The sequence below is a fragment of the Neovison vison genome, chromosome 5 (genome assembly GCF_020171115.1).
Source record: "Neovison vison isolate M4711 chromosome 5, ASM_NN_V1, whole genome shotgun sequence".
Taxonomy (NCBI): Eukaryota; Metazoa; Chordata; class Mammalia; order Carnivora; family Mustelidae; genus Neogale; species Neogale vison.
The window spans coordinates 25982566-26010290 of NC_058095.1; the positions used below are offsets into that span (position 1 = coordinate 25982566).

Here is a 27725-nt window from a genome sequence, read left to right on the forward strand (position 1 = left end):
CCGTTAGAGCTTTCTCTGCCCTCAGGTCTAGGCGTGCGCCCTCCGCACAGCTCAGCATCCCTCGCTCACTCTTTTCAGAACTGGTCCAGGCAGCTCCCCCCACCCCCACTCTGTCTCCGGGCTGCTCTCCCTCCCAGCCGTCGCAGTTCCCGCCTCAGCCCTCCAACGCCCTCAGAGTCCACGGAGGAGGGACGGCTAGCTGGTTCTAACCTCTTCCAGCTCTGAGCTCCCGGACCCGCCCCCCGCGCCAGTTGCCAGGGAGCGGTTGCCATAGAGCTGAGCAGTTGTCCGCGTGCGCAGGCGGAAGTCCCGGATTGAGGCGCCGCCATTTTTGCTGCCCGGACACGGAGCGAGAGGCTGAGAGAGTCGGAGACGCTATCCGCTTCCATCCGTCGCGCAGACCCTGCCGGAGCCGCTGCCGCTATGGATGATCGGGAGGATCTGGTGTACCAGGCGAAGCTGGCCGAGCAGGCTGAGCGATACGACGGTGAGTTGGGGGGGCAATAGGGGGCTGGAATTCTCGGACCCTCTGCCGCCGCCCACAGAGGCCGGGAGCCGGAGACAAAATGGCGGCACCGTCTCCGAGCTTGGCCGGGGACGTGGATTCGGAAAGTGGGAAATGCCCTGTGGGCTCCCGGAGCGGCGGGAGGCCCCAGACCCGGGAATTTGACCCCTTTGGCGTCTTCGCTACACACACTCGCGGGCCGGGAGGCCGAGGGGAAAGGGTGGAGGAGTTGGTTGTAAAATGGCGGCTGGGGGGAGGGCGAGTCCCGGGGCGGAGGAGGGGGAGGAGATGGCGGGTGCTATCTCCGGGCGAGCGAGCCCCAAGGGAGTATCTGGGCCATCTTTGGATGTGGAGAACAATTGGGTGGGGTGATGGGGGGAAAAAACACCCGCCACATTAGGGAGAGTAGCACCAGGAGCTGCCGCACGGGCGCCTTTCACAGAAATATGGCGGGTGGGGGCGGTGGCTTGTCCCCGGAGGCCCAGTGTGGGGCGGCGGCTGTGGAGTCTCACAAAGGAGAATCCTTGCGAGCGGAGGGCTGCTTTGGGTTTGTGGTGGAGGGCAGTCTTGGGTGAGGTTTGGGGAAGGACAGAGTGGGAATCACTGCAGTTCATCCTTGAGCGGAGGCCAGCTGAGATGCTGCGATCGGATTTCCTTTCTGTAGGCCGACACAGCTTGTGTTGAGGGTTTTTTAGGCTTTCCGTTCAAACTCGCCTTCTTCTGGGGAGGTCTAGGAAAACCTTACGGTCCCTTTCCTGGCCTTATCCTGGAGAGCTTGAAGTTCTTGTAATCATTTTCTGGCACCGTTAGCTGGAGGTTCTGGCAGATAGAGCTTTGAACAGGGAACAAGGAGACCATGACTCTGAATCCCACAAATGCCCGTGTCTCAGTTTACCAGTGTGTAAAAAATGTTGATTTTCCTATTTACACGAACCATCATGATAAATGGAAAGACCTGTGGGAAAATAAAGTTATTTCAAATAAGGTTTAGTAATTGTATCTTGGTCACTCCCTGGGATTGGAATGCGTGTTTGTTGTACTTCGCTGGGGATCTTAATTAACCTATCCCAGGCTCTCACCCGAGGCTTAGGTTTTTGGATTTTGAACATAGGGCATCCCGGCAGATCCTATTTTCTTTTTTTCTCTTTTAAATAAATGGCTCTGTGTACGGTTTTGAACAGTTCTTTGTTCATTGCTTTTTTGCTCCTCTAGGTTCTTTAGTCATTTTTTTAGAACTTGATCGAAATGTCCATTGTGTCCGTTTTAGTGATTCTCAGGCTGCTTTTTAAAATTACCCCCCCACCACCTTTAGTTTGGACCTAGGTACTTGAATTACCCCCATATCTGTTAAACTGTAGTATTGTAAAAACAACAATTCTTAAATGTGGCTTCTGTGCTTCAGAGGCTCTCCAGGGTGAGACAAGGTTGGAATCCAGTGCCATCGATGTTCAGATTTTTTCGTAATTACTGATGCCACTTACTTTTCAAAATGTTTTGTAGGGCCCTTGCTTTCCTTGAATGCCTGGTTGGTCATGTGTAGTCCCAGTGTATCAAGACATTAGGATTCAGGAATTTGAAAATTAGGCCAGGAACTCAAATTGAAGAAAGGTGTAGTGCACTAAAATTTGTTTTTTAAATCCTTAAATGTCTCTTTGTATTATTGAACAAGATTCTTTGGGGGGGGGGAGGAAAATAAGATGGGGGAGTACAGCTCAAGGTCGGATTTGTCTTTATTTCAGTGTTTAAAAGTGAAACAATGTAGGTGTGCTGGTAGTGAAAGTTCTTTTTTTTTCCCCCTTATGCCCCCAGTGGGTTCCTCTCTTAATCTGTTAGTCTCCTTGGGAGGAAACCTGAAATTATATTTGAATGCTTTCTGGTCTGTGAGAATTTAGGTTTTGAGTCAACTTGCTATGATAACCAAAAAGGATGTGGAGGAAGGGTTTTCGTTGTTGTTGTTTCTTCTTCTTTTTTAATTTGTTTTAAAAACTGAATTGGAAGCTCATGGTTGTAGCTTCCAAGTGAATGACGGTTTAGTAGTAATATTTTGGATTTGGGTGTTGAGGAATTTTAATGAAACCGTTACTAGTTATTCAGCATAGCACTATCTAGAGAGAGCCACATCGTTAATTGTATCTTCTTCAGGATAGAAAGTGGGAGGGAAATAGTATCTATCCGGTGGGGAGGAACTCCACTGTCTGTTGGGCACAAGATAGGAATTTTTTGGAAGGGAAGAAAAGAAAGGCAGTCATCAGGAATCAGCCTCTACCTGTGTCCATTCTTTCATTGGGTACAACAGTTCAGTTTTGTTTGTGGTAACTAAAATTTCCCATAGTTTTAGTCACCGAACAGTATGTGGTGTGGGAGTGGAAGATAGGAAAAGTGAGTTTGAATGATTTGGTTTTGGGTACTTGGATGTAAATATCAGCTTTTCTTGTTTCCTGCAGTATCTTTTATTTTGCATACTCTGTTGAACTTAATACTTACTTGTAACATTATTTAGTTATGTCCTGGGGAATTGGAATCAATTTTATATGGATCATTTAATGGTACTAGAGGAAGAGCTAAGCTTTGTTCAGGAAAAGGATGCTCGTAGGTTCCAGATAGGCTAGGACTGTTCACCTTGAAGATTAAATCTAGCTTCTCATCACTTAATAAGTCTGAAGTCTAAGGGATAGTTTTTACAACATTTGTAGTTGTATGAGTCAAATCTATTACCTTTTAGCATTCCTTAACCAAGTCTTACCCTCTCATTCATATATATATATATATATATATATATATATATATATATGTAAAGAAAAGAGAAGATTTCACGTTTTTCAAATTAGAGGGGGTCAGCATAAAGTACGTTTGGGTTTGTGAGGTAGTTGCTGGCTTTGTCCTTTCCTTACCTTTTCCCTGTGATGATTGCTCCATGTGGGGCAAGAGTAAAGTTTTGATGGTTGCTGTTGATCATTCATTCTCTCTCTGAATGCATCGATACTAGGAAGGCATTTATTTTGAGTCTACTTACTTGAGAGCTGTCCTTTTAAAACACCAGAGCCTTATCTCTAGCTTATTTTGGTAGTCAGTGAAAGGTGGGGAAATGTTTTAAAATAACTCCTGAACACGTTATGGGAAAAATGGGTAAATATTAAATTAACTTTATAGATTTATTTGTTTTAGAGAGGGAGGGAGCGAGAGCAAGATGTGATCAGAGGGAGGGGTACAGGGAGAGGGGGAAGAGAGACTCCTAAGCAGGTTCCACAGCCATCTAGAAGCCTGGTGCAGGGCTTGATCTCAGAACCCTGAGCCGAAACCAAGATCCCTATGCTAAACCGCAATTGAACCACCCAGGCACTCCAGCAAATTAACTTTAGTAATGAGTTTAAAACAGGTTGCTCTCAATTCTTTACTTAGGTAAGTAATTTTTATTACTGCTTTTTCAGTTAATGGAGTTAACTTGATTGAATATATTTTTTCTGTTGTCTAAACATAAGCTGAATTGGATACTCCGCTCATTAAAGCAAATGCTTTGTTGTGTTTAGAGGTTTTTTTTTTAAGCACTTCAAAGAATTTTTAAGTAAACTACATCACATGTGGAGCTTGAACTCCCCCCAAGATCAAGAGTCACATGGTCCACCACCTGAGCCAGCTGGGCACCCCTACTTTAGACTTTCATACAATATTGTGTGTAATGAGCAAATTTCAGTTCATCTTGTTGGCTTCCCAAACTATGGAATATAATGAAATTGTAATCTGAGATGATGGGAGTAAATTCTTACTACTGTGCACATACCTAGGCATCCTTTTCACCTTTATGTGAAAAGGTCTCAACTTGAATTATATGAGGTAGAACACATTGAGCAAAATTTGGATTAAGTATAAGAAAACACACTGAAAGTTTATACCAAGCAGGCTTATAATAATTGTCTAATAGCTCGGTCAAGGGAATATGAAATATTGGAAAAGTTTCCTGACTTTCACTGGTATAGCAAGTGAATTTTCAGTCTGGTAACTTAATGTACTGAATTTACAAATGAGTTACCAAGACTTTAAGAAGTTGAAAGCATGATTAAAAAAAAGGCCTGTAGGCTGATTTTTCAGCAGATTTTCTTTTTACCTTACATTTGTGTATTTAAGCAGTAATGACAGGAGTAGGGTAAAGTTTAAATTTTTAAACTGTTTAATGCCGCATTTATATAGAACTTCACTCATGAACCACTTTCACAGACATTTTTACCTGTTTCAGGTATCAATGAACTAGATAATGTTACTTCCATTTAATGGTTCAGAAACGTGAATTTGAGATGTCGTGATTTTTTTTTTTCTCTGCCACATGACTGGTAGGCTAGTGGCTAGTAAATGGCAAAGCCAGAACTTGTCTGCTGACCTTTAGCCGAGTACTCTTTTTCCTAAGCCACTGACAAAAGACCTATGTGTAACTAACTAAATAAGGTAGTACCTTCGGAGTGTGCCTATTTCTTTAGCAGTTACTTCAAATAATATGTCTTGGTGTTTATGACTGGTAGTTATCATAAATAGTAGATAAAATATCTTCATGCTTTTCTGAAGAAACCTTGTACTTCCAAAACAATCCCACCTTGGGGCACCTGGCTAGCTGAGAAGAGCATGTGACTCTTGATCTTGGGGTCCTGAGTTCCAGCCCCAGGATGAGTGTAGCCATTACTAAAAAAATAATAAGCTTAAAAAAAAAAAATTCCCATCTTAAGGCACAGTGAATGAAGTTAGAATGAGGGATTTTAGGGGCGCCTGGGTGGCTCAGTGGGTTAAGCCGCTGCCTTTGGCTCAGGTCATGATCTCAGGGTCCTGGGATCGAGGCCCGCATCGGGCTCTCTGCTCAGCAGGGAGCCTGCTTTCCTCCTCTCTCTCTGCCTGCCTCTCTGCCTGCTTGTGATCTCTCTCTGTCAAATAAATAAATAAAATCTTTAAAAAAAAAAAAGAATGAGGGATTTTAGGTAATCTCAAAATGGGTGTTTGCATACTGTTTTCTTGGTTTGTCCTGGTGTCTGCTGGGGTATGGCTAATGCGTGCATTCCTGCAAATTGCTTTTTTAAAAGCAATCCCCTCCCCCCACCATTGTCTTGATGGATGCAGCCTTTTAGTTAATGGTACAGTCATAACACTTTCAGGAGGGGGAAATGTTGGCAAATAATTTGCAGAGGTTCCAAATACTAGATAGCTGTCAAACAATCTGTTAAGGAGTAGTGAGGAACAGCAACAAAAAGTTTTGTCTGTTTATGAAATGGTCAAGTAACAATTTGGTACAGTTAAACACTGATATACCCTAGTTGACAAATTGGTTTGCTAACATAATTGTATGGTTTGAGCTCATTAACTAAATTAAAACTAAAACATGTTAATGAGGTTACATCATAATAACTGGGTCGTAATAACTGCCATAATAATTAAAGTGTCATCAAGATTTATCATTCGAATCAGGATGCCTTGAAACGAAGGGGTACCAGTTCATAATAGTGCTGGGATAGCAAGTGTAAACTAGGATTGTCCTGAGCTGCAAACTTGCCTTCTGGTTATCATACTTAGAACCATTTGTTCTACTCATCTCATTTGGGTTCATACAAAAATTCTTTTTTTTTTTTAATTAAAAGATATTTATTTATTTGAGAGAGAGAGAGAGACGAGAGGAAATACAAGCAGGGGGAGTGGGAGAGGGAGAGGCAGGCCTCTTGCCGAGCAGGGAGCCTCATACTGGGCTCAGTCTCAGGAAAGACCCTAGGATAGTGACCTGAGCCGAAGGCAGACGCTTAACGACTGAGCCACCTAGGCGCCCCTAGATTGATAACAAAAGTTCTTAAGCTTTGTCCATCCCCTCTACCACAGAAGTATCTTAGATTCAAGTCCCCTTTCTGAAATGAAGTTAACGTTTGGCAGAACATAAGAGAAATCAAAGGCAAAGTAAAAGATTTCCTCCTCCTCTCTCCCCCATTGGGGAACTTGAAAAGTCCAGGATAGTTGCTGAAAATAGAGCTTGCTGGCATACCAACTAGTCAACCTGACTGATAGTGTCCAGGCCAAGTATGTTGGTTTTATGTATGTCTACCTTGAGCTAGATCAGTGTTTAAAAATACTTAGAAGCAGTGTTTGTCCCTAAGCTCAGAACTTTATCCCAGATACGTGTTTATAGTCTCACCCATATCTTGTTAGGACTTTTTTGTTTAGAACACTGAATTCTGTTTTAGAAACATGGCCATGATCCTGGTTTATCTTGTTTGAAATTTAATCTTGAATTTATTGCCCCTCTTCTAGTGATCTAACTTAATAGTTGGGCAGATCTGTCATTGGTAGGCTTGTAATCAGGTTAGGATTTTATCCAGCTAAAGTGATAAGAAATATTTTTTTATATATAAAATTTGAAGGAGACACTTTATACTAAGTGTTATGGCTATTTCATACTTTGGCAGATGCAGTAGTGCAGAGGCCTTGGAATCGTCTGGATTCTCTATCTTATAAAACGGTGATTCCGATAACTTGTGTTGCCTGCTGATTTACAGGGTTGTAATGAAATTAAAGGGTTTAGTAAAGGGCAGAGTATAATACTTGCCAGGTAATATTACTTATTGTGAAAAACTCCTTCTTTCCAGTGTGAAAGATGGAAGTATATGTTTTTGCAACTGATACACTATGGTTGTATTAGAAGATGACCTACCCCCCCCCTTTTTTAAGATTCTATTTATTTATTTGACAGATTGAGAGAGAGAGAGATCACAAGTAGGCAGAGAGACAGGCTGAGAGAGGGATGGGGGAGGAGGCTCCCTGCTGAGCAGAGAGCCCTGTGCTGAGGCCATGACCCAAGCCAAAGGTAGAGGCTTAATCCACTGAGCCACCCAGGTGCCCGATGACCTACGTTTTTTGAGTTATTCCTAGCAAGCATTCTCTTGTCATTTTAGTACCCAAGTTATATTTGCATAAAGAAAAGTTCTCAAAATAAAATCTTTAATTGTAATTCATATATGAAAATTTGCATATCCTGAAAGTGAATGTGGCTAAATTTAAATCGAAGCAAGATAATCTATAATTTGGCCATGTTGAGCTGCTATATAGTATTTTTGATACTAATTTCAGGTTAATACTCAGGAGAATATTCCTGTGTCTCTGGCAGATACAACACTTGTTACATGTGGATTTGGAATGAAAGGTTCCATAGAATAAAAATATAAAGTAATTCAGGGTTAAAATATTTTTGTTAGCGGTCTCAGATTACAGACTAGGAACCTAGAACCAATTTTGTGAATTGTGATTCTAAAGATGTATGGTAAGCCTTGGGTAGTGAGTGGGTTCTGATTAATTAAATGTTACCAGTTAATACTACTTAATCCTTGGTGGTTAGTCATTTGAGGTCTTTGGAAAAGTTATTGTGAACACCTTTGTTTTGTAGAAATGTGTTCTGCTTAAGTTTGTGTGATTAATTGATTCTTTTTCATTAGTTGATTTAAAAAAAAAATTTATTCAAAAGGGAGGGGAAGGGCAGAGGGACTGGGAGACTCCCCACTGAGGAAGTAGCTGGATCCTGAGATCATGATCTGGGCTGAAGTCAGATGCTTAACTTACAGCCACCCAGGCATCCCTTAATTGATTTTGTTGTTGTTAATAGGTTAAATTTTATGTTATATAGTAAAATTTTATGAAAGTACTACCATGAAAATTTCAAAACATCTTGTGCTCTTTGACAAGAAAATATCCCTGACAGTTATGATACTATTTTTAGATTTTCCAAAAGGAATTTATCAATGAAATTTCTTTCTGTGCAGTATAGACTTCTTCCTCACAATTTTAAAACTGTTGAAATTTTGATGAGGTTCTTTTTGTCTGTTCAGAGACTTAGGAAAAGTCAAATTGGTAATAAATCTGAATAAATAGTATAACTTCCCTCTTAAAAGTGTATCATCAGTACAAGGGTTATTTCTGTTCATTCCCCTCTCCCCATATATTTCAAAACAAAATGTTAATGTTTCTTTTTTGTGTCTTCTAATTCTATAGAAATTATGAGAAGAAATTTAGACCTTGAGCTCTTTTTCTTTTTCCCCCAATATATCAGTGTCTTAGGGGACCAATAACTTACCTGGCCAATCTTTTACTTTCTACCGCTATTCTCTTTGCACCTCATCTTTAAAAAAACTTTTTTTTTTTTTTAACTTTTAAGATTTTATTTGTTTATTTGACAGGCAGAGATCAAGTAGGCAGAGAGGCAGGCAGAGAGATGGAGGAAGCAGGCTCCCTGCTGAGCAGAGAGCCTGATGCATTGCTTGATCCCAAGATCATGACCCTGTGACCCTGACCCAAGCCCAAGGCAGAGGCTCAACCCACTGAGCCACCCAGGCGCCCCACACCTCATCTTTTTGGTTCTATCACAGCTAAACATGTCGACTGCATGAGGGAATATAGTCTTAAACTCTAAAAGGAGAAATCTCCTGTTTTGATGGAGTAAGAGGGAATTCTGCACCTCCCCCAATATTGAGACTGATGGGAGAGGTACATTTTTGCAGTCAGAATTATAGAATCTGGGTAGAAGGTTGTTTTGTTTTTTACCTAACAGGATAATTGGAAGTTCTTTAGAAGGCTTAAATTTTTTTCCTGTTTCTAGGGAAGATGGGAGTTAATTTTACAGTGAGAGGAGTTCTGTTTAGGGTGGTACCAGAAGAAAAAAATAGTATGTGCTTGAATGTCGAGATTATTGTGTTTTGAAAAGTTTTAGTATTCGGAGTATTAAAAGTAAGTTCCAAAGGCATTTGACAAGTACATATTGAGATCCAACTATGTACCAGGCATTGTTCCAGACACTTGGGATTCATCGTTAAACAAAATTAAATTAAACAAAGGGTCTCTTCAAGGAGCTTACATTGTAGTGAATGTTTAAATACTTTTAGAATTATTCTTCTGTTAGTATGTAATAGAGTGAATTAGTAACAACAGTGGTATTGGACATAATGCACTATATATACCTAATGCAGGTCACTGTCCCATATCAAAGACTGTAGAAGACTTATAAGTGTGCTTGTTTTTTCTTTCTCTTTCTCACTTTTTCTTTCCTTCTCTTCTCTTTTCTCTTCTCTTCCTTTCATAGGCTCCACGCCTAGCATGGGGCTTGAACTCAAGACCTGAGCAGAGATCAAGAGTTGGATGCTTAGGGGTGCCTGGGTGGCTCAGTTGTTACGTGTCTGCCTTAGGCTCAGGTCATGATCCTGGGGTCCTGGGATTGAGCCCCACATGAGGCTCCCCACTTGGTGGGAAGCCTGCCTCTCCTCTCCCACTCCCTCTATTTGTATTCCCTCTCCAGCTGTATCTGTCTCTCTTTCTGTCAAATAAAATCTAAAAAAAGAAGAGTTAGGGGCACCTGGGTGGCTAAGTGGGTTAAGCCTCTGCCTCTGCCTTCAGTTCAGAATCTCAGGGTCCTGGGATTGAGCCCCACATCAGCTCTCTGCTCTGCGGGGAGCCTGCTTTACCCTCTGTCTCTGCCTGCCTCTCTGCCTACTTGTGATCTCTCTGTGTCTCTGCTCGGCGGGGACCCTGCTTCTCCCCCTCTCTCTCTGCCTGCCTTCTGCCTACTTGTGATCTCTATCAAATAAATAAATTAAAAAAAATAAATCTTTGGGGGAAAAAAAAGGAATTGGATGCATTTGAGGCATGCAGATGTCCCTTAAATGTGCCTTTTTTTTTTTTTTAAATAAATAGAGTACTGACAAACTAAAAAATTAACAAATTAAAAAGGTTTTAAAATTTTTTCATGGACTGGGGCGCCTAGGTGGCTCAGTGGGTTAAAGCCTCTGCCTTCTGCTCAGGTCATGATCTCAGGGTCCTGGGATGGAGCCCCATATCGGGCTCTCTGCTCAGCAGGGAGCCTGCTTCCTCCTCTTTCTGTCTGCCTTTCTGCCTACTTGTGATCTCTGTCAAATAAATAAAATCTTTAAAAAAAAGTTAAAAAATTTTTTCATGGACTTTATGATTATAAAACTCTATAATTACTGCTAACAACTATATGCCAGGTGCTTATTATTTCTCTGAATCCTCAAAAAAACCAAAAAACAAAACCCTGCATAGTAAATAACAACACCCATTTTACAGGTAAGGATTAAGAATTTTAGGAAAGGTGACAGGTAATAGGTAACATCACTGGGATGCATCCGTTTTACTCCCAGGCTGATAAGACTTCCATACTTGTGTAAACATTAGTCTAAACTACTTTTGAAGCTCTATTTCTGTTCCTTAGATTTTAATTTAATTTATTTAATTTAATTTTTAAAAAGATTTTATTTATTTATTTGTTAGAGATAGAGTGAGAAACAATACAAGCAGGAGGAGTGGGAGAGGGGGAAGGAGGGTTCCTGCTGGGCGGGAAGCCCAATTCTGAGCTTGATCCAGGACCCTGGAATGACCTGAGCCAAAGGCAGCTGCTTAACGATTGAGCCACCCAGGTGCCCCTAGATTTTAATTTTATAACTTAAAAGTTGCCTCAAATGGTCTTTCTTTTTTTTTTTTTTTTAAAGATTTTATTTATTTATTTGGCAGAGAGAGATCACAAGTAGGCAGAGAGGCAGGCAGAGAGAGAGAGAGGAGGAAGCAGGCTCCCCGCTGAGCAGAGAGCCCGATGCGGGACTCGATTCCAGGACCCTGAGATCATGACCTGAGCCGAAGGCAGCGGCTTAACCCACTGAGCCACCCAGGTGCCCCTCAAATGGTCTTTCTACTTCATGTCTCTTTGTAACATTTTCTTTCATATGAAGGAGACAGAAGGGTGTGTAGGTTGAGTATATTTTCCAGTGAACAGCCAAAAAGAGATGGTAGAACAAACACTGGACCAGAAGTAATTAAATTTAGGGAAGGTCTGTCCCGTCCAGATTTTTTTTGACAGAGATCACAAGTAGGCAGAGAGGCAGTATTGGGGGGGAGGGAAGCAGTCTTCCTGGAGGGAGCCTGATGTGGGGCTTGATCCCAGGATTATGATCTGGGCCAAAGACAGAGGCTTAACCCATTGAGCTACCCAGGTGCCTCTCATGTCCAGATTTTATCTCAATTATTCTCCGTTTAGATATGTTACTTTCAGGGCTTGTTTTTCCCATCTGTATATTAAGAAATTTCTGAAAGTTATTTTATGAATTTGCAGGCGGATTTAAAAAAAAAATTTGCCTTGTGAGTAGTGGATGGAGAGCTGTGAAATCTAAATTCAGCTCTGGGATTAGATCTACGCAGCTTTGATTCTACTCCAGCTAATTTAGCTACTGGTTTGTTGAATAGAAAACTTGCGTTCACCAAATTTGCATTTATATTTCTACTTGTGTTGAATGAATTATAAAGTTGAACAATATGAAATTGCCAGTTTCCATCATTTTTTTAGTCGAAATGTAGTTAACATATGATGTACAGGTGTACAATGTAGTGATTCAATAATTCTGTACATTGTGCAGTGCCCAGCACACATGTGTAGTTAACTGTCTCTAACCATACTAAGTTATTACAGTATATTTGACTATATTCCCTACGCTGTATGTACTTTTTATCATGGTGACTTTTTTATAACTGGAAGTTACCTCAGTTTCAGTCATTTTTGACCTACAAAAATGATCATTTTCTGTGGTACAACCTAAGTTAAGTAGTGGTTGGAAGTTCTGGAAGGTGAGGCCTCAATATACCCCAAAAGGCATTAAGGTTTTAAGGAAGTACCAGGGTTATTGAGGTACTGTACATGAATATTTGCTGAGGTTGGTTTTGCTTTTTTGTAATTGTGTATTTTTTTTTTTGTTGTTATTTTGTAATTTTTTTCTGTGTTGGCTGGATTATTTATTTTTGGTAATTGATTTTAACCTATTTTGTTTTCTAGGTCTGTCTTTTTTTTCTTTCTCAGGATAATAGATTAAATTTGTCCTGTTTGCAGGGTTTTTGTTTCTTTTGTTTTTGTTTTTTGAGATTTTATTTATTTGACAGAATTAAGAGAGAGAACAGGGGAAGGGGAGAGCCAGAGGGAGAAGCAGACTCCCCACTGAGCAGGGAGCCTGATGCTAGGCTCCATCCTGGGACTCCTGGTTCATGACCTGAGTTGAAGGCAGTTTTTTGGTTTTTGGGTTTTTTTTTTTTTTTTAAGATTTTATTTATTTATTTGGCAGACAGAGATCACAAGTAGACAGAGAGGCAGTCAGAGAGAGAGGAGGAAGCAGGCTCCCTGCAGAGCAGAGAGCCCGATTCGGGGCTCGATCCCAGGACCTTGGGATCATGACCTGAGCTGAAGGCAGAGGCTTTAACCCACTGAGCCATTTAGGCACCCTGAAGGCAGTTTTTTTTTTTTTTTTCTGAAGGCAGTTTTTTAACTGAGCATCCCAGCTACCTGGGTTTTTTCCCCCTAAATATTTATTTATTTGAGAAGGAGAAGGAGTGTATGTGAGTGGGGATGGGGCAGAGGGAGGGAGGGGGCTAAAGGGGAGGGAGAGAGAGAGAGAGAGAATCCCAAGCAAACTCACCACTGAGCATGGAGTCCCATCTCACGACCAGTGAGACCACAGCCTGAGCTGAAATCATGAGTTGGACACTTAACTATCTGAGCCACCCAGGCGCTCCTGTTTGCAGTTCTTTTTTTTTTTTTTTTTTTTTTTTTTTTAAGATTTTACTAATTTTTTGAGAGAGAGAGAAAGGGCACAAAGGGAGAGTGAGAGGGAGCAGCAGACTCCCTGCTGAGCAGAGAGCCTGATCCAGAACTGGATCCTAGGACCTTGAGATGGTGAGCTGAGCTGAAGGTAGATGCTTAATTGATCAAGCCATCCAGGTGCCCCTACAGTTAATTAATATTAAAATATAATTTGTTCTTTCAGGAGTACAGGCTTGAGATTCTTCAATTTTATACAACACACAGTGCTCACCACAGCGCATATCCTCCCCAGTGCCTATCACCCAGCCACCCTATTCCCCTACTCTCCTCCCATTCAGAAACCCTCAGTTTGTTTCCTGAGATTAAGTGTCTTATGCTTTGACTCCCTTTCTGGTTATATCTTGCTTCCTTTTTTCCTCTCTTCTCCTTGATCCTCTCTTTTCTCAGATTACTCATATATCAGTGAGATCATGTGATAATTGTCTATCTTTGATTGACATATTTGCTTAGCATAATACCCTCTAGTTCCATCCACATTGTTGTAATTGGCAAGATTTCCATTTTTTTGATGGCTGCATGATACTCCATGGGATATGTATATGTATACATATGTATGTACATATGTATATATATACACATACACACCACATCTTCCTCATCCATTCATCTGTTGATGGACATTTAGGCTCTTTCCATAGTTTGGCTATTGTGGACATTGCTGCTATAAACGTTGGGGTGCACATGACCCTTTGGATCACTACATTGGTATCTTTGTGATAAATAATCCAGTAGTGCGATTGCTGGGTTGCCCCTACAGTTCTTTTGATGAATCACTTTTAGGGTCACTGTGTAGTTCAACTTCTGGAGCTATGTAACAGGTACTGCAGATACATTTTGAAAATTTTGGAGAAAAGGTGGCACATAAAATTTTTCCCCTCAAAATGAATTTTTTTAAGAAAAAATTTTTTTAAAGATTTTATTTATTTATTTGACAGAGAGAGAGATCACAAGTAGGCAGAGGCAGGCGGGGGGTGGGGGTGGGGGGGTGGGGCGGGAAAGAAGCAGGCTCCCCGCTGAGCAGAGAGCTGGATGTGGGGCTTGATCCCAGGACCCTGAGATCATGACTTGAGCCGGAGACAGTGGCCACTGAGCCACCTAGGCGCACCAAGAAAAAGATTTTTTTTAAAGATTTTATTTATTTGACAGAGACACAGTGAGAGCGGGAACACAAGCATGGGGAGTGAAAGAGGGAGAAGCAGACTCCCTGCTGAGCAGGGAGCCAATGCAGGGCTCAATCGCAGGACCCTGGGATCATGACCTGAGCTGAAGGCAGACGCTTAACGACTGAGCCAGCTGGTTGCCCCAAAATATTTTTTTATTTATTTAGATTATTTGAGAAATAGTACACAAGTTGGGTTAGGGGCAGAGGGAGACAGGGAGGGTAGCAGATTCCCTTCTAAGCAGGGAGCCTGACTTGGGCCTGATCTCACAACCCTGAGACGATCTGAGCCGAAATCAAGAGTTGGATGCTGAACCAACTGACCCACCCAGGTGCCTGTAAAGGTTTTAGTTTTAAGTAGTCCCTGAACCTAAGAAGAGACTAGAGCTCTCAACTCTGAGATCAAGAGTTGCACGCTCCACCATCTGAGCCAGCTGGGCAGCCCAGAATTTATCCTTTTTGGCTAGTTGTCAGAATAAAGAGAATGGAAAAGACCATGGTGCTCACTTACTTTCTTTTTTTTTTTTTTTTTAAAGATTTTTATTTATTTATTTGATAGAGAGAGAGAGGGGGAAGCAGGCTCCCTGCTGAGCAGAGAGCCCGATGTGGGGCTCGATCCCAGGACCCTGAGATCATGACCTGAGCTGAAGGCAGAGGCTTAAACCACTGAGCCACCCAGGCGCCCCTCTTTTTTTTTTTTTTTTTTTTAAGATTTTATTTATTTATTTGACAGAGATCCCAAGCTGGCAGAGAGGCAGGCAGAGAGAGAGGAAGGGAAGCAGGAGCCCCCCCGCCCCCCAGCAGAGATTCCCGATGTGGGGCTCGATCCCAGAACCCTGGGATCTTGACCTGAGCCCGAGGCAGAGGCTTTAACCCACTAAGCTACCCAGGCTCCCCTGGTGCTCACTTTCAGAAGAAAATTGGTCTTAGCGATATATTTCGCACTTGGTAAACTGCAATTGTAAAAAGATGTTTGGATTTATTAGATTATGTAGTAGTAATATGCTTCCTTGACTGTAACCAGTAGAATCTCATTTATAAGTTTGGAAGTTCTCTTACTATTTTATTTATTTATTTTTAAAAGATTTTATTTATTGGAGGGGGGGAGAGTATACAAGCAGGGGGAGGGGCAGAGGGAGAAGGAGAAGCAGGCTCCCCATCTTGAGCAGGGAGCCTGATGTGGGCCTCCATCCCAGGAGCCTGAGACCATGATCTGAGCCAAAGGTAGCCGCTCAACCAACTGAGCCACCCAGGAGCCCCCACCTTTAAATAACTGGTGTTCTCCCTCTTTCCCCTCCCCCATTGTGAGATTCTTTGTTTCTAGCTTTGAAATCTTAGAAATCCTTGACATGTTTCTTAGCCTTCTAGCTTTCAACATGGTCATTTAATATGTTCAAATGTTAGTGAATCAAGGCATAGAGAAATTAAAATGTCGAGTATAAGAAAAAAAACCACTGCTTGTAACTTTTTAATATCCAAGACAAAAGCTTTATAAAGGGCTGGCTAGGAAAGTAGTTCTGGGAAGTTAATGATCCAGCAGTATGGCCCTCTGTTTTTTTTTTTTTTTCTTTTTACTTTTTCTTTTTTTAAGTTTTATTTATTTAAGTAATCTCTACCCAAAGCAGGGCTTGGAACCCCCAGATCAAGAGCCAAGTGTTTTGACTGAACCAGCTGGACGCTTCTGGCCCTCTACCTTCTCTTTATGTACCTTTTCAGTGTGACCGTTTTTTTTTTTTTTTTTTTAAGATTTTATTTACTTGAGAGAGAGAGAGCGAGCACGCGCACGCCCGCACAAGCAGAGGGAGTGGCATGGAGAGGGAGAAGCAGGTTTTCCACTGAACAGGGATCCCAGTGTAGGGGTCTGTCCCAGGACCCTGGAATTATGACCTGAGCTGAAGGCAGACGTTTAACTGACTTAGCCTTCTAGGCACCCCCCGTATGTGACTTTTAAAGTATGTAATTTGGGGGTGCTGGGGAATGGTCAACGAGGACCTTGGTTTTTTACTAGACTAGATGCTGTTAAGTCTGTTTTTCCTCTTCCAGCAATTGACAGATAATACACCATTAACATCGTTATACCTTTATCTTTTAGACATCTTTGCTGCAGCTTGCTTAGAAATTTGTTGATTTTAGCCTTCCTCATTTCAGAGTGCTGTTTGCCAACATTTTTTTTCTTATTAAGATTTTTATTTATTTGACAAACAGTGAGAGAGGTAACATAAGCAGGGGAAGTGGGAGAGGGAGAAGCAGGCTTCCTGCTGAGCAGGGAGCCTGATGTGGGGCTTGATCACAGGGCCCCTGGACCACGACCTGAGCCGAAGGTAGATGCTTAACTACTGAGCTACACAGGTGCCCCTCGCCAATATTTCTTTAGTCATTTCAAATTTACCTTTTATTCTTTTTTTTTTTTTTTAAAGGTTTTATTTATTTAACACAGAGAGAGATCATAAGTAGGCAGAGAGGCAGGTGGAGAGAGGTGGGGGAAGCAGGCTCCCTGCTGAGCAGAGAGCCCATGCAGGGCTCGATCCTAGGACCCTGGGATCATGACCTGAGCTGAAGGCAGAGGCTTTAACCCACTGAGCCACCCAGGTGCACCAAAAAGAATTTGTTATTTTAGAGAGCACGAGCAAGCTGAGTGCTCATGTAAGAGGGGAGAGGTGGAGAGAGAGGGAGAGAATCTCAGGTAGACTCCTAGCTGAGTGCTGAGCCCAGTGTGGGACTCAGTCTTAGAGTGACCTTAGCTGAAATCAAGAGCTGGACACTTAACCGACTGAACCACCCAGGAGTCCCTATTTGTAAATGTTTTTTATTGGCTATGGATCTATCCACTAAAAAACTACTGTAAGTTTTTGGTTAGTATATTGCTAGTGACAACTGCAATGAAATACTTCTATCCAAAATAGATTTTTCTGTAATTTGGGCTATTTGCTCAGGAGAGATTCTGAGGAGTGGAATTTATTCATCAAAGTAAATAAACCTGTAGCTTTTGGCTTCTTTGCTTTCACTGTTCTCTGAAAGGATTTTTTCATTTTACAGTACCACCAATTTATGAAGGTGCAGTGCATAATTTTCTCACTACAAAACTTCATGTATTGAAGTATTTTAAATGTTATTTAAAATGTGAAATGAATACTTTAAATTTTTGAATTACAAAATCTAAAATAAAATGTAAGAAAGTTAGGGTGCTTGGATGGCTCACTTGGTTGGGCGACTGCCTTCAGCTGAGGTGATGATCCCAGGATCCTGGGGTCCAGCCCTGTGTCCGGCTCCCTGCTCAGCAGGGAGCCTGCGGGAGCCTGCTTCCCCTTCTCTCTCTGACTGTCTCTCTGCCTGCTTGTGATCTCTGTCTGTCAAATAAATAAAATCTTTAAAAAAAAAAAAAAGTTCTTTGGGGGCAACTGGGTGGCTCAGTTGGTTAAGCATCTGATTTTTTATTTTGGCTCAGGCCATGATCCCAGGGTTGTGAGATCCACTCTCGGCATGGAGTCTGCTTAAGATTCTCTTTACCCTTCCCCCCTCTTAAAAAAAAAAAAAATCTTTAAAAACCAGTTGGATGGTTTTAGCCAGACAACATGAAGGTTAAGGTCAATCTAATCTCTAAAAAAGAAAAACTTCTTAAGGAATTTTTGTGTGCAGCTGGGGTTGAGAACAACTGGAATCAATCGTTTCTCATATGCCTCATTGAGTGTGCTTATTAAAAGTTTAAGCATTTGGTCTGTACTCTAAATTTAATGTGTGTCCTGGTTATACAGCTGGGTTTGACTAGATGACCTTGTAATGTTCCCTGCTGCAGACTATCCTGTCTCAGCTGTTTTTTCAGCAGTTAAGTAATTGCCAGGGATTGAGTTTTAGAATATTGGAAGCTGTGTAGCAGTACTGCATAGCTTCTTGTCTAATTTTTGTCTGTTAAACTTTTAACAGACAGTGGTTAATGGTTATGGATATGGTTGCCCAAGTGCAGTATTAAGAGTTAGTTGCTGCCTTGCAAATGATAGAATGAATATTTAACATAACTCTAGCTTTACTTTTATTTTTATTTATTTATTTATTTATTTAAAGATTTTACTTATTTATTTGACAGGGATCATAAGTAGGCAGAGAGGCAGGCAGAGAGAAAGGAGGAAGCAGGCTCCCCACTAAGCAGAGAGTCCGACACAGGGCTCGATCCCAGTACCCTGGGATCATGACCCGCACCAAAGGCAGAGGCTTTAACCTACTGAGCCACCCAGGAACCTCTCAAAATAACTTTATTTTTAAAATAGGCTCTATGCTTAGTGTGGGATTTGAACTTACAACCTTGGGATTGAGAGTTGGGTGCTCTACTGAATGAGCCAGCCAAGCAACTCCATATATGTTAAGGTTGAAGTTCAGCTATAAATGCTAATCAGATTTAACCTGACTTAAAAAATAGTATTTATCTTGTTTTGTGGTTGCACTGCATGCCTTATAGTCTAATTAATGTTTTTTCCCTTCATTTTACTCTACATAGTTGATTTTTGTCATTTTTTTCCCCGTGTTGGCTTCTGTATTTTTTTCTTTAAGATTTTTATTTTATTTATTTAATTGACAGAGACTGCAGGAGAGGGAACATAAGCAGGGGGAATGGGAGAGGGAGAAGCAGGCTTCCCATTGAGCAAGGAGCCTGATGCGGGACTTGATCCCAGAATCCTGGTATCAGGACCCAAGCCGAAGGCAGACGCTTTAAGGACTGAGCCACCCACGCACCCTTACTTCTGTATTTTTTTTTTTTTTTAAGATTTTTACTTATTTTAGCAAGTGGGAGAGTTGGTGCCTGTGCGAACAAGTTGGGGGAGGAGCTGAGGGAGAAGAACAGACAGACTCCTTGCTGAGTGTAGAGTGAGTGGGATGTGGGACCTGAGCGGCAATCAAAAGTTGGGTGCTCACCTGACTGAGCCAATAAGGTGCCCCCAGTCTTGGGCTTTTTAATCAATAGGTATTTGGGTGAGTTTTGGGAGTTTCCCCTTATGAATGATAAAAGAATTTATTATACCTCATGCAGAAGAGCTTACAGTCTAGTTTAAGGAAAACTGTGTATAAAAACAATGAGGGACACTTCAGTGGCTCAGTTGGTTAAGCTTCTGCCTTTGGCTCAGGACATGATCACAGAGTCCTGGGGTCAAGTGCCTTGTGGGGCTACCTGCTGGGTGGGGAATCTGCTGCTGCTTCTCTGTCTCTCCCCCCTGCTCGTGTCCTCTGTGTCTCTCTCAGATAAAGAAAATTTTTTTTTTAAGATTTTATTTATTCATTTGATGGGCAGAGATCACAAGTAGGCAGAGAGGCAGGCAGAGAGAGAGGAAGGGAAGCAGGCTCCCTGTTGAGCAGACAGCCCGATGCGGGGCTCGATCCTAGGACCCTGAGATCATGACCTGAGCCAAAGGCAGAGGCTTAACCCACTGAGCCACCCAGGCGCCCCCCCCCCCCCGATAAAGAAAATCTTAAAAAAAAAAATGATTATTGCTAAGTTTTTGATACAGGAATTTCAGAAAAGGGAAACTGAAGACATTACAGGCTCTGGTTATTAGGGAAAGCTTTGAGTAATAGAATTGAATAGATAGAATGAATTCATTGGGGTGGGTCAGATTTGGGTAGTGGGAGGAGGAGGTTCTTTCAGATAGAGCATCAAAAGTACAGTATTGAAATTAAGCATATGAGGCTTAAGAATGGAGTTTCCAGGGGTGCCTGGGTGGCTCAGTCAGTTAAGCGGCTGCCTTCAGCTCAGGTCATGATCCCAGGGTCCTGGGGTCGAGCCTCGCATCGGGCTGCCCCCTCAGCAGAGAGCCTGCTTCTTCCCTCTTCCTTTGCTTGCTCCTATTTCTCCTTGTGTTCTCTCCCGCATCTCTCTGTTAAATAAATAAATAAAATCTTACAAAAGGAAAGAATGGAGTATCTGGCCTAGAAAGAAGAAATGGAGTCAGATTATGCAAAAGGTTGTCTTGGGTTTTAGATTCTAAACTCTATTCTTTATGTAGCTCATTACTGCATCAAGCACATTGTTAACATTCCTCTAAAGGGCTTACATCCTCCTGGATTCCTCCTCCTCCTCCTTTTTTTTAAATCTTGGAAGATAGACAAGCAAAGAAAAGCATTTTAACATATTGTCAAGTTCTCTTATGTGCCAGAAGATTTGCCTATGCACTCTTCATTTTAACTCTAAGAACCCAGTGAGAGATGGGTATCTCTTAAGTCGTAGATGAGGAAATAGGAAACAGTCTAATAGAGGTTATGTGACATAGGTCAGATAGCATGTATGTAATACCTAAGCCAGAATGAAAGTCTCATCTAAATCTTTCTGGTTGTAAAGGTGGTGTTTCATAGCATGCTGTGTTTCTCACAGTGTGTGTGTCTTTTGGTTCACCTAATAAGAAAGAGTTGAAGTGGTACACATATTTGACAAGAACAGTGAAGCATACTAGAGTAGGACCTCTTTTAGAGAGGCTTCCCAGTCCTCCTCTTTTCTGTTTCAGAAATCTTGTTTCATGGTACTCAACACAAAGTGTGCTTCTTTTTTATATTTAATGTCTTTATTTTATTTTTTAAAAGATTTTATTTATTCATTTTACAGACAGAAATCACAAGTAGGCAGAGAGGCAGGCAGAGAGAGAGGAAGGGAAGCAGGCTCCCTGCTGAGCAGAGAGCCAGACGTGGGGCTCGATCCCAGGATCCCAAGATCACGACTGGAGCCAAAGGCAGAGGCCTTAACCCACTGAGCCACCCAGATGCCCTAAAGTTAGAGAGAGCACTTTGGCCGTGGAGGGGGAGTGGCATAGGGAGAGGAAGAGAGAAACCCAAGCTGACTATGAGCTGAGTGCAGAGCCGAACGTGGGGCTTGATTCCATGACCCTGAGCTGAAAGGGTGAGTTTCCTAACTGACTGGGCCACCCTGGTGCCCCCCCAACAAAGTGTACTTCTGAATCAGTTTGTAGTCTGTCCACCTTAAGCCATGTAAACATTTGCTTAGCAGGGCACCTGGGTGGCTCAGTCAGTTGGGTGTCTGCCTTGGTTTCAGGTCATGATCCCGGGGCTTGGGCGGGAGCCCAGTGTGGGATTCCCTGCTCAGCGGGAAGCACAATTTCTCCCTCTGCCTGCAGCTCTCCCTGCTTGTGCTTGCTTGCTTGCTCACTCACTCTCTCAGACAAATAAATACATTTTTTAAAAATTTGCTTAAAGAAAAATCCCAGGAGCGGTTTCCAAGCCTTGCCGAATTGTTCACTTCATTATAACTCTTCTTTTTCTTCCTTCTTAAGGTAGTTTATACAAATCCAGTGTGGGGCTCGCACTTGCGACCCTAAGATCAGGAATCCTTTACTTTAGTAAGCCAGCCAGGCTTTGTAATTTTTTGTTTTGTTTATAAAGGTTTTATTTACTTATTTGACACAGAGAGATCACAAGTAGGCAGAGAGGCAGGCGGGGCAGGGGGGGAAGCAAGCTTCCTGAGCAGAGAGCCCAATGCGGGGCTCTGTCCCTGGACCCCGAGATCACCACCACAGCGGAAGGCAGAGGCTTAACCCACTGAGTCACCCAGGCACCCCAGGTTAATTCTTTTTTTTTTTTTTAAAGATTTTATTTATTTATCAGAGAGAGAGGGCGAGAGAGCAAGCACAGGCAGACAGAATGGCAGGCAGAGGCAGAAGGAGAAGCAGGCTCCCTGCCGAGCAAGGAGCCCGATGCGGGACTCGATCCCAGGACGCTGGGATCATGACCTGAGCCGAAGGCAGCTCCTTAACCGACTGAGCCACCCAGGCGTCCCTCCCCAGGTTAAGTCTTAACCGACTCTTAGATACATATGCTGGGGTGCCTGGCTTGCTCAGTTGGTAGAGCATGTGACTCGATTTCAGGTTGGGGGTAGAGCCTACTTAAAATGCATACATACAGGGGTGCCTGGGTGGCTCAGTGGGTTAAGCCTCTGCCTTCAGCTCAGGTCATGATCCCAGGGTCCTGGGATAGAGCCCCACATCGGGCTCTGCTCAGCAGGGAGCCTGCTTCCTCCTCTCTCTGCCTTCCTCTCTGCCTACTTGTGATCTCTGTCAAATAAATAAATAAAATCTTAAAAAAAAAAAAGCTGGTATTTCTGGGAAAAAAAACGCATACATACATACATATTATCCTAATATTTTGCGGATTTTAACTAAACATGTGTGATTATTACAATAGCATTTTATCTTCCCAGGAAAATATAAGTGATACAAGACCCCAAAAAGCTTACCTCAGGTTTTTATTGTAATCTTAGATCCTTTCTACATTATTTGCTATTTTCGGGGGGGGTGTGTTGCCTGGGTGGCCTTGTTGGTTAGTCGACCAGCCCTTGATTTCACATTAGGTCACGATCTTGGGGTCCTGGGATCAAGCCCTACATTGGACTCTACTCAGTGGGGAGTCTACTTGAGAATTCTCTCTCCCCCTCTCCCTCTGTACCCTGCATCCCCAAGCTTGCTCTTTCAATCTTTTTTTTTAATTTTAAGATTTTATTTTTTCATTTGACAGAGGTCACAAGTTAGGCAGAGGCACAGGCAGAGAGAGAGGAAGGGAAGCAGGCTCCCTGCTGAGCAGAGAGCCCAACGCGGGGTTCCATTCCAGGACCCTGAGATCCAAAGGTAGAGGCTTTAACCCACTGAGCCACCCAGGCGCCCCAACAAATTTTATTTTATTTTTTTAAAGATTTTGTTTATGGGGCACCTGGGTGGCTCAGTGGGTTAAGCCGCTGCCTTCAGCTCAGGTCATGATCTCAGGGTTCTGGGATCGAGTTCCGCATCGGGCTCTCTGCTCAGCAGGGAGCCTGCTTCCTCCTCTCTCTCTCTCTGCCTGCCTCTCTGCCTACTTGTGATCTCTCTCTGTCAAATAAATAAATAAAATCTTTAAAAAAAAAAAAGATTTTGTTTATTTATTTGACAGAGAGATCACAAGTAGGCAGAGAGGCAGGCAGAAGCAGGCTCTCCACTGAGCACATAGCCGGATGTGGGGCTCGATCCCAGGATCCCAGGACCCTGAGATCATGACCTGAGCTGAAGGCAGAGTCTTAACCCACAGAGCCACCCAGGTGCCACCAAATTTTTTTTTAAGTGTTTTTTTTTTTTAATAGATTATAGTTTTGAGTAATGTAAAATTTCAGTCTGTGTTTTAGCATCCCATAGAGCTCTTAAGTGATTTGGAAGCACACTCATACCAGTGCAAATAGCCTTTAAAATGATGGTACCGCCACCTTTGAATGTACCTGAGCAGACAAATTATTTATTAAAAATGTATTTGAGAGAGGGAGATTGAGACTGTGAGCAGGGGAGGGGTGGGGGAGAGAATCCCAAGCAGACTCTGCTGAGTATGGAGCCTAAGTTGGGGCGCAGTCTCACGACCCTGAGATCACCACCTGAGCCAAGAGTCAGATGCTTAACTGGGGTGCCTAGGTGGCTTAGTCAGTTTAAGCGTCTGACTTTTTTTTTTTTTACTTTTTTAAAGATTTTATTTATTTATTTGACAGAGATCACAAGTGTGCAGAGAGAGAGGGGGGAGGCAGGTTCCCTGCTGAGCAGAGAGTCCGATGTGGTGCTCAATTCCAGGACCCTGAGACCATGACCTGAGCTGAAGGCAGAGACTTAACCCACTGAGCCACGCAGGTTCCCCCCTACTATTCTCTTTTTAAGTAAAGATTCAGATGGTAAGTTCCTTTTACATCCCCCCCAGAAAATTTGCATACTTTTTGATAAAAATCAATTTAACGTCAGAATTTTTTTTTTTTAACAAATTTCATTTATTTTAGAAAAAGAGGGGCGCCTGGGTGGCTCAGCGGGTTAAGCCGCTGCCTTCGGCTCAGGTCATGATCTCAGGGTCCTGGGATCGAGCCCCGCATCGGGCTCTCTGCTCAGCAGGGAGCCTGCTTCCCTCTCTCTCTCTCTGCCTGCCTCTCCGTCTACTTGTGATTTCTCTCTGTCAAATAAATAAATAAAATCTTTAAAAAAAAAAAAAAAAAGAAAGAAAAAGGAGCACAGGCAAGGGGGGAGGGGCAGAGGGATAAGCAGTCTCCCCCCTGAGCAGAGAACAGGGTATGGGGCTGGAACCCAGGACCCTGAGATCATGACCTGAACCAAAGTCAGACACTTAATTGACTAAGCCACCTAGGCGCCCCATAACTTCTGAAGTTTAAAGTTTTTTTTTTTTTTTTAAGATTTTATTTATTTATTTGAAAGACAGAGATCACAAGCAGTCAGAGAGGCAGGCAGAGAGAGAGAGAGGGGGAAGCAGGCTCCCTGCTGAGCAGAGAGCCCGATGCGGGACTCGATCCCAGGACCCGGAGATCATGACCTGAGCCGAAGGCAGCGGCTTAACCCACTGAGCCACCCAGGCGCCCTTAAAGTTTCTTTAGTTGCTGTTAACCATATACAAAATTTGTGGACTTAATTGCTTATAATTCCCATGTTTATCTAACTAATGTTTGATTTGACAGCCCCATTTTTCTTTTTTTTTTTTTTAAGATTTTATTTATTTATTTGACAGAGAGAGATTACAAGTAGGCATTTTTCTTTTTAAGATTTTTTTAAAATAAAGATTTTTTTTCATCTATGATTGAGAGATAGCAAGAGAAGGAACACAGTCAGAGGGAGCTGGAGAGGGAGTAGCAGGCTCCCCGCTGATCAGGGAGCCCGATATGGGGATGCTGGCATCATGACCTGAGCCTAAGGTAGATGCTTAACGACTGAGCCACTCAGGCTATTCGAGAGCAAGAGGGAGCACTAGCAGGAGGGACCGAGGGAGAGGGGGAGAGTCTCACGCTGATTCCACACCTGGTACAGTGCCCAACTCAGGGCTCAGTCTCACAACCCAGAAGTCACTAGCCAAGCTGAAACCAAGAGTTGCCGCTCAACTGGCTGTGCCACCCAGGCACCCTGACTTGACGTGACAGCCTTTTTTTTTTTTTTTTTTTTTTTTTTTTTAAGTGTGGTTTCATTGGCTTTTCTTTATTTTTTCTTTTGACACACTGCAGTGCTCCCTCCCCTCTTTTCCCAATTTCCGTACTTAGGTGGAAGGGCCACGTGAGCCATTCTCATCAGTGAAACTTAAGCAGAACTTTTAGTAACTATAGAGGCCTTGAAAACCCTTCCTCATTATTTTGTTTTTCCTTCTGCTTTGTTGAGGAATCCTCAAACACCAAAAGGCATAGATCCTTACTTAAGAAACCTTTGTTGTGTGAAGTCTCTGAAATTTGGGGAGTAATTTGGTTCTCAGGCATTCATATCCTATCCTTTCAGAATACAGAATTAGTAGTCACAGTTTAAGGTTATATTCCCCTTCCCCCAGGTTTATCAGTTCTTTAGAAAGGTGTAAAAAATGTTTACAGCCTGTTTTGTGTTTTCAGTTTTGAGATGCTAAATAGATTACATTCAGGCTATTTTGCTTTCCAGAATCTTAGGGGATTGTTTAAAATTATGTGTTAGCTTCTTTGAAGATGAAAATCATCCTTTGACTTAGGTTAAATATGTGCATGCTATATGAAGGATACTTTACTTCCATGGCAACCTCAGAACATGAATGAATCATAAAGGGGCATGACACTTAACCTCTCTGTATAGAGTAAGTCTCTAGTGGAGTTCCTTCTTTTTATTCCTTAATTTCCAAACTGCATCCCTTTAGAACTATGTACTGAGATTTAAAGAGACAGCACATTGAAGTTCTCTGGCCAGCCAGAACTCTTTTAAAAGACTCTTAGGTCTTTTAGTTCTCCGAATTTATTTGCTGGCACAGGTCTGGGTTAATGTTTTTTATTCATTTGGGACTCCCCCACGCAGACATCAGGTTTTCCCTTGCTACTGTACTTACTCCCTTTTTAGTGCAGAAGACATAATTTCTACATAAGGTGCAAGAGACATTCATCTTCATGCAGGTATCTCTCCTCTCATTGTTAATAGTATCTTTGATAATCATAAGACCGGAGCATTACTGAATTTAGGTATTGACACTCTTCCTCCTAAGTTCAACTGTTTTTTTATCATCAGAGGCTAAAGTGTCTTTTTGCTGCAGCTGGGAAAATGCTGGAAAGATGTTTTTTCTCTTCCTTCTTGCTGTTTTCTTCTAGTGCAAATGACTCTGTGATGGTAAGTCCTCTCTATTATATTTGTTCTTGTTTTTAGGTTTTTAGTTACTTGTGAAGGGTCTGTGTGGTGATTAATAATCCTCACATGATAAACTCAAGATGGTGGCATTTTATTGGAATGTACAGGTCTTTAACTGCCACTTAAAATTGTATAGTAGATTTTCCCTTTTTTGTAGAACTGCTTTTCATAGAAATATTTAATTATACCAAGGTGAATTTTACAGTTCTATAATTTACAGAGGTAGCTTGTTTTTTTCTCCATCCCTCCATGGTAGTTCTGCCTCATCCCTGAGATAGCTTTGCATTCTTTCCATTTGACATAGTGATTTGGGAAACTTGCCCTCATGCAAGCCAGTCTTTGGAGAAGTTTCTTTTCAACAATTTTCTAGTCAACTGAAGATTGCACTGTCGTCATCATCATGTCCGTCATCCAAGTTACTTTTCATTGAGAAGGGAACTAGAGTTTGGGACATAGCTGTGTAATTCATCTTAGTTTATCTTTTTAATTTGTGTTAAAATACACAACAAAATTTAACTTTTTTTTTTTTTTAAGATTTTATTTATTTTATACAGAGAGAGACAGTGAGAGAGGGAACACAAGTAGGAGGAGAGGGAGAAGCAGGGTTCTAGCTGAGCAGGGAGCCCAGTGTGGTGCTGATGTGGTGCTCTGATCCCACGACCCTGGGATCATGACCAGAGCCAAAGGCAGCCGCTTAACCAACTGAGCCACCCAGACACCCCAATTTTTACTTTTTTTTTTTTAAAGGTCTTATTTATTTCTTTTAAAGATAGATTGATTGATTTAGGAGGGTGAGTGAGCAGGGTGGGAGGGGCAGAGGGAGAGAGAGAGAATCCCAAGCAGGGCTCCCCCTCTCCCCCGCAGAGGATATAGCCTGACCCCAGGACCCTGGGACAGTGACGTGAGCTGAAACCAGGATTCAGATGGCTTAACTGACTGAACAACAAAGACCCCCCCCCATCCCGCTGCCCCAATATTTTATTTATTTGAGAGAAAGCAAACAGTTGCGTGCTGGGGGAGGAGGGGCAGATGGAGAGAGAGAGAGAGAGAAAATTCCAAACAGACTTCAAGCCAAGCGCAGAGCTGATGTGGAGCTTGATCCCAGGACCCCAAGATCATGATCTGAGCCAAAAATCAGAGTCTGATGATGAATTGACTGAGCCACCCAGGTATCTCTGTCTTAAACAGTTTTTTTTTTTTTTTCTTTAAGATTTTATTTATTTGATAGAGACACAGCAAGAGAGGGAACACAAGCAGGGGAATGAGAGAGGGAGAAGCAGGCTTCCTGCC

General features: G+C 42.3%; 1 protein-coding gene across 1 annotated transcript in view; it reads left to right on the forward strand.

Moving 5' to 3' along the window:
* The first annotated feature begins 302 nt into the window (after positions 1–302).
* The window catches only part of YWHAE (tyrosine 3-monooxygenase/tryptophan 5-monooxygenase activation protein epsilon), a 57660-nt gene continuing 30237 nt past the window's right edge, over positions 303–27725 (forward strand). The window contains exon 1 of the mRNA XM_044248193.1: positions 303–487. Within this exon, the coding sequence (XP_044104128.1) occupies positions 424–487 (64 nt within the window). The 5' untranslated portion in view covers positions 303–423. The remainder of the gene's footprint in view (positions 488–27725) is intronic.